Source organism: Trichechus manatus, unplaced genomic scaffold (genome assembly GCF_000243295.1).
Source record: "Trichechus manatus latirostris isolate Lorelei unplaced genomic scaffold, TriManLat1.0 scaffold00048, whole genome shotgun sequence".
NCBI classification, from domain to species: Eukaryota; Metazoa; Chordata; class Mammalia; order Sirenia; family Trichechidae; genus Trichechus; species Trichechus manatus.
Genome location: NW_004443984.1, coordinates 5,055,333 through 5,062,832, shown reverse-complemented (window position 1 = coordinate 5,062,832; position 7,500 = coordinate 5,055,333). Strand labels below are relative to the sequence as shown.

The following is a 7,500-nucleotide window of genomic DNA, read 5'->3' as shown; positions in this document are numbered from 1 at the left end:
TTAGGTCTTAAGGAATTTTGTGTACAGAAGAGAAGTTTTCACAGTTAAAAAGGAAGGTAGCAAAACTATTCAGGGAATTTCTCCTACCATGAAATTTTCATGGTAAGCTATGACTTGCCTCTGGGCTAAAGAAATATTTTCCTCTTTTGTTTGAGAGAGATCATGTGACTATAATTGTTTCTGAGATCTTGGTGAGTTGTCCAACTCTAAATTTCTAAATCAAATTCTAGACTTCTCTTTCATATTGCTTTAGTTTAAATATAGCATTTAATTAGAGTGATTTTTGGATGTACTCCAACTCATTCTTTTTTCTTTTTCATTTCTTTTTTATTAGAAATCTGTACCCATTAGCTGTTCATATTATACCTACCTAATTCCCTGTTCTGCTTTTCTCAGATGGTTGTACTGAACTCAAACTTCAGATCATTTATTTGTTTTCTTCTTCCTTCCAATGAGACTATTGTTAGGTTCACATTTTTAAATCCACGACTCAGCTTCTACTTATTTGTGGTGAAAGGTGAGAATTCCACTAGGCTTTTCGTTTTCTAGGGTTCTGTTTATTTCATAAATATCTTCTGAAGTTAATAGAGGAAGAAAGTAGTTTACTCTTATTCATTTATATGTTTGATATAAAAAGCTACTTAGCAAGGAACAGTACTTCTGAAGTTAAACACAAGTCATCATAGTAGTAACTACTTGACTGTTGAGGGTCCACTAACCAGATCTATTATTTTCTTTTACTGTGAATTTTAAAAAATGCTTTTAAGTTAAGGAGACCTATAGAGGGCTTTCCCTCTTCCAGAAAAGCCATCTTATGCAAGTTTGATACATTTCTCTTCTAAAGAACCTAATGCGTTAGTTGCACTAGTCATTTTTTGGCACTCCTAGGCTCTGCCTTATGAACCTTGCAGTGGGATCCGACCGCACTTAAATGCTGTATTTTGTTGGGCTTGATTTATTTTTTTACTTTTAAGCATCTTCTTTTTCTCTGAAAAGTTAGTCATTGGTCTCCTTATCTCTGGGAACGATTAAGAACCTAAGATTATGCTTCCATCCCCTATAACCAGTATATCTGAAAAATTCTTCCTTTTACTTGTCTCCCTTGTTTTCTTGTGCCCTTTCCCTATCAAGTGGGTGAAATAGGATGTTCTATTTCCATGGGGAACTTCTCAGAGCTAAACAGCAGTGGTGTAAATAAAAGGGTTAAGCCTTACCTCTCCTTTTGCCCCTCTCCCCATCCATGTTATTCAAAAACCTGAAAAAAATTGCTTTCATCCTAGACGCAAATCCAGATCTCCTTCCCCTAGAAGACGATCTTCTCCTGTCAGGAGAGAGAGAAAGCGCAGTCATTCTCGATCTCCCCGTCACAGAACCAAGAGCCGGAGTCCTTCCCCTGCTCCAGAAAAGAAGGAGAAAACTCCAGAGCTCCCAGAACCTTCAGTGAAAGTAAAAGAACCTTCAGTTCAAGAGGCCACTTCTACTAGGCAAGTACATAACAATTCATTTACAGGGATAGTTTTAGGCTGTTACTAGTGACTGTAGATATACTTCTAAGTTAAAAACATAAAATTACTTACTTCTTTTATTAGATTTTTTAAAAATAAAGTTAACTTGTTGAAAAGAAATTTAGATCATATAGGAGACTATAAGTAAAACGCCTCAAAGGTGGCCACGGCTGTCTGTTGACTGTATTGTTTCAGATCTTCACATACTGTAAGTTATTTCTCTTAATATATTACGGACAACTTTGCGCTTTCTCAAAACATAATGCAAGTTGTTAGTTACTCACTCAGTTTCAGTGATGTACCTCTTTTTGGAGCTGGGGAAAGTCTTCATAAGTTTTGAAAACTTTAAAAAGAGAAGTACTTGAATACCTCACTGTATTATAACTTAGCAATATGAATAGAAGAGGAAAAAGCTTTTTTGTTTGCTTAGTTGTTGCTGTCGACTTGATTTTGACTCATAATGACCCTGTGTGTTTTACGTAGTGATATCTTGAAAGTTCCCAAGCCTGAACCTGTACCAGAGCCTAAAGAACCTTCTCCAGAAAAAAATTCTAAAAAGGAAAAGGAGAAGACTCGACCAAGATCTCGCTCTCGTTCCAAATCAAGGTCCCGGACGCGTTCTCGCTCTCCTTCTCATACTCGACCTAGACGACGTCATAGATCCCGATCAAGGTGAGTTGTGGTTTCAAGGTCAGCCTAGACCTTAGTTTTCATGTGCTACTCTCTTAGGTAGAATCAGACAAATAATTTCAAAGCAGTAGTAAATGTTGTTGTTGTTAGTTGCTATCGAGTCAATTCTGACTTGTGGTGACCCCAAGTGTGCGTAGTAGAACTGCTCCATAGGGTTTTTGAGGCTGTGACTTTTCAGAAGCAGATTGCCAGACGTTACTTCTGAGCATCTCTGTGTGGGTTTGAACTGCCAGGCTTTTGGTTTGTAGTCTAGCACTTAACTATTTATTTGCACCACCCAGGGACCCTAGGAAACGTTTAGTACAGTGTTTTCTTTGGATTTACATGCAGAACTTGAGGAAACTTTTTCTGTGCACCATAAAAATTTCTACATACATAGAAAATTGTGTCCCTTGAAATTTGTTTTTTAAAGTGTGCCCATTGAGAAAACTATGTCAAGAAATTAGTTCTTTTCCTCCTGATTTATTCAAGTCCCCCTCTGTTTGTTATGGCAGATCATACTCACCCAGAAGGCGACCCAGCCCAAGAAGACGACCATCTCCTAGAAGAAGAACTCCACCAAGACGAATGCCTCCTCCACCAAGGCATAGGAGGAGCAGATCTCCAGTGAGACGGTGAGATTTTTTAATTCGGAAGTGTTGTGTTTGAAAGTGCACCATGTGTTTGCTTTGGGGTAATCTTTGAATTAAGGAGAATTCATAAGTGATATTAAATAACGTCTTCTAAAGAGCCAGCTCTTTACATTTGAAATGTAATACTATTTGTATTTCGAAAAAGGTCTAGTCCAGTGTTGTAAAGTAAAACAAAATTCACCAGCTTATTCATCCTCTGTGTTTATCTTTCTATACCTCGTCAAGAAATTCTATTAACAAGTAAAGGAATTGGCCACCTTGGCTCTTTGTTTGACGTTTTCCCTTGCCACTGGCTTCTGAAAAGTAGCTGACTACAGGTCCAATGAGCTACTTTTGCCAGTATTAAAATTATCCATTTGCATTATATTTTTTATGTGTTTTTTTCTCACTGTATCAGTAACAAGTGTTAATTATAAACAATTAAACAACAAAGTGAAGGTTCCCCATAATCTCATTCTACAGAAATAACCGTTATTAGTAGCTTAGTGTCTTCAGTTATTTTTGAAGAGACTAGGCATAAGTTTAACTCTACCAGTACGAGTTTTTTTTTTTTTTTTTAAATCATTGTCATTTTTAGCAAAAAGGGTAGTGTCTGAATCTGCTCGAAGTGGAGGCCTGGTGCACTGGTAGCAGTTTTGTGCTTTCTTGACGACACATTTCACTTCTTTTTAGAAAGAACTATGATGATTGTGCTTCAGGTTATACTTAAGAAAGAATTTTACTTTGAGTCTTCCAGATTTTTTTTTCAGGAAACCAAATAAACTTGAAAACAAATTAAAAAGGGGAAACATCAAATAAGCTACACAGTTTTTTTGTTTCTGCAGACTGAGATCTTTCAGAGTCTTCATTTAAAAAAAAAATTACATTTTCTTGGAGGGCTTGTCAAGGTATAGGATTATTTTATTGCCACTATTAAAAATTCTAAAATCGATGGTTATTACTGATAGATTAGATTAGTAATGTAAATGGTCAGTCAGTTCAGGCATCACACTTTTCTAAAATTGATTATTCCTCCTTAGGAGAAAATTAATGCTGGCGCTTTCTAATACGAGTTTAGTGGAAACAACTATTTCTTATACTGGAGTTTTGCAAACAGAATGTTTTAATTTGCTTACTAAGCCATCTAGCAGTCAAAATATTTTGCAGATTGTGTAAGATTCCCTTTCAGCCAGTTTTTATCTCACACTTAAGGTAGGGTTTCTTTTTTTCAGGTTCTCAGGAATTCTTCTGCCAAAGGTGAATTCTGCAGGTACACATAATTGCAACAGAACTTACCACAAATTTTGCCGCAGAATTCGAGAGTCCCCTGCTTCTAAGTTTATGTAGCTAAATGAATTCCTAATCTTGCCCATCTATTTTTTTTTTCAATGCAACGTCAAGGTTGCTTGACATTGTGTGTTATTAAATGGAAAATACTTTGACATCCAGATTTTGTATGCAAACTCCAAAACACTAATATCTTTCCTAAGGAAGAAACAGACTGATGGGTTGTATTATAGCACTGAAAGTGACATGTTTTATAACTGGGGAGCCAGGTCAAACAGAAGCATTTATCAGAATATTTATTTATATTTAGTTTCAGAAGTAGCTGTTTCTGTTCTAGGTTGTTGTTTTTTTTCTTTTTTTGCCAATTTTTGGGGGGACTCGTGCTTAGCTACATAAACTCAAAAGTTGGATAAAAGTAGCTGTATTTTTGTGTAAACTATACATATTGTGAGATCCTTCTTTGTAAGCATGCAGTTAGTGAATATGAATACTTTAATTCACAGAAGAAGGCGCTCATCAGCATCCTTGTCTGGGAGTAGCTCATCATCCTCTTCATCTCGTTCCCGGTCACCGCCAAAGAAACCACCCAAGAGAACATCCAGCCCCCCTCGAAAAACTCGTAGGTTGTCTCCTTCAGCAAGTCCTCCAAGGCGACGGCACCGACCATCACCTCCAGCAACTCCACCACCAAAAACTCGTCATTCCCCAACACCCCAGCAGTCAAACCGTACAAGAAAAAGTCGTGTTTCTGTCTCTCCAGGGAGAACTTCAGGTAAAGGTAAAAATCATATAAAAACATTACGTTCTCTCTTTCTTTGACTACAAAGTGGGTTGTCAGGTTATTGCCCTACAACAAACCTCAAAGTATGAAGTGACTGGGTAATATTTGTATGTGATGTTCTTTGTAAAGAGGCTCACCTTTCCTGCCTTAAATTCTTAGGGGTAGTTGAATAGAGTTTATGTGTGAAAGCATTTAGTTTTAGCAATGCCCTCTGGCATTGAACAGGTGGAGGAAAGCATCGTCAGCCGTGGGCTGTTGGAGTTGGGGTAACTCATCAAAGTTTGTGTTGACATAAGAGATCATTTTATTACTATGAGACCTGTTAACTTTTTTTCCCCTGAAGATTTTTTGTTTGGTGTCTCATTTGAGGACTTCATATTTTATTTTAATTCTTTCTTGGCCACATTGTGCTCCCAAGAGGAAGGACATGGTGTCCTCTTAAAAGCTGTTTTCTTTTTTTTTTTTTTGTTTGTTTTTTTAATTAGTCTCTAGGCAGGGTTCTTCTGATTGTTGTCCTTGGCTTTATTCTGCACATTGATTTCTGAGGAATTATGATCTGTGATCCTGCTGGGCAAGTTAGTATGAGTGAAGGTTGTAGTCTTGGGGTTTGTTCCTTTAGTGTTAAATATACCTGGAGAAAAACTACAGGATCCATTTGAATCAAGCCTCTGGTGCTTAGAGCTGGAATGATACAGACAGCCTGAAAGGTGAGTAGTAGAGGAGGGGAAGCAGTTGGGTTTTAAGGAGCAATCTATAGGTTAATATATACTGGGGTTGTTTGATCAGATTTAAATTAGAAACAAACAAAATGGGGATGGGCAAAATTCAGCTAAATGTTTGAATGAGCTTGAGGAGACCAGGATTTCTGGTCAGCCAGCCTGCTGTGCTATATCTTTTCCCTAATTCACCCAATATGATGATGTCTAGAGAGGCAAGTTGTGCTTTACTTTTTTTGATCTCTAGTACAGTGAGGTAGAGACCAACAGTCAGAGTGACGGGGACCAGCAGGTACTCGTAATCTATGTAGATTCTTTTCTGAATTTTGACGTTAAGTTAAGCTGGTGATACATAATAATATACTGTTATTTTGGTGTATTGGTTCTTTAGACCTAGACAGGAAGCTGAACAAGAGAATAGAGAAACCTTTAACTCTTACAGGTTCAGAGTTCATACAAGTACGGGGAGGGGGCCTCATGAGCATGATTTCATAACATCATGTCACCATATTGCTTTTTGTTCAAAACTGGGAAAATTTCAGCCCATCTGGTTTCTAGTTCCATGTCCAAATATGATGCCCATTGCCCTGACCTGTTTTTATATTAAAACGATTCCAGCCCTCTTTAATGAAATTTCAGAGTTAGAAGAGACTTTAGATATTGTCCTCCAGAAAAAGTTTCTCAGACAGGTTAAGTCACTTGTCAGCCAGGACTAGAATTTAAGAGTTCTCATTCTCAGTTGAGTTATACATACTTTTCCCAACTTTCCTACCCTAAAATACCTCTTTTAATTGCTGGAGGAGGAAGGTGGAAAGAAGGGTGAAATTCTTTAGCTACTATACCTGGTAGTATAATTTCAGAAATGCCTTCTTTGCAGTCTCCATATCCAAGTAAGCAGTGACATAATGAAATGTAATTCAGTTTTACATTTGTGTTTCACATAGCAATTAGTATATCAGGGTGTTAGGACTCTGCTATTAACAATGGGTAACTGCCAAAGACGGGGGGAAATCTTGTATTTTTGGCCTCAGAAGGAGTTGGAGGGAGACAGAAAACGTGTTTGGGGGAATTTAAGGGTAAATTATTTGGAGTACAATATACATGCTTATCTGAAGGGATCTTCAGAAGCATCTTAAAATCAGTGGCATGTCATAGTTAAATTGCTGTTATCTTTAGTGGTACATAAAATGATGCTTCTTTGAAATCAGTGACATTTTCAATGAAGTATGTTAACAGAGGATCTGTACTTGTGGTAATATTGAGTTTATTTAGATCAAACATAGCGATGATAAATTGCATTCTGTAAGCACTTAGGAATTTACTAATTCTGGTCAGAGAGTGACTTTATAAGTGATCTTTTGGGCAAGTCTGGGAGATTAATGATTAATAGGACTATTGAAGTAAATTTAAAGTACTGATTTTTCAGTTGACTTCTTAGATTTCTAACTTCATGCTAGAATGATTTTTCCCTTTAAATTCTAAAAATAAAACCATTATAAAGTAAACTGTACAGAATCTCATTTGGACAAATAGAAATCTCTGGAACATTGACGTTATTTATGATGTTAATAATGTTATCATGATTCAGTCAGTCATAGTAACCAGAGTAAGGCACGAATACTTGACTGATGGTATGACTGTATTAGCAGTAATTAAAGACAGTATGAGAGATTGAATCAAGATGAAATTAAGGTGTGTTTTTCTGTGGTGAAAGGGTAAATAATTACAGAGTCCAGTTGTATTATTTATTTACTAAGTAGGACTTTCCCAACTGTACTAGTTTCTTAGGGCTATCTTTTTTTTTTTTTTTAATATTTTATTGTACTTCAGGTGAAGGCTTACAGAACAGATAGTTTCTCATGTAACAGTAACACACATGCTGTTTTATGACATTGGTTAACAACCCCACA

General features: G+C 36.7%; 1 protein-coding gene across 2 annotated transcripts in view; it reads left to right on the top strand.

Moving 5' to 3' along the window:
• The window catches only part of SRRM1 (serine and arginine repetitive matrix 1), a 31,148-nt gene that overhangs the window by 6,562 nt on the left and 17,086 nt on the right, over positions 1–7,500 (top strand). The window contains exons 6-9 of one of the 2 annotated variants that reach the window (XM_004377104.2): positions 1,281–1,484; positions 1,989–2,177; positions 2,690–2,809; positions 4,597–4,865. In XM_004377104.2, coding sequence (XP_004377161.1) covers positions 1,281–1,484; positions 1,989–2,177; positions 2,690–2,809; positions 4,597–4,865 — 782 coding nt within the window. Of the gene's footprint in view, positions 1–1,280; positions 1,485–1,988; positions 2,178–2,689; positions 2,810–4,596; positions 4,872–7,500 lie in introns of both variants that reach the window. The other variant, XM_012555777.2, reaches the window with a different exon arrangement.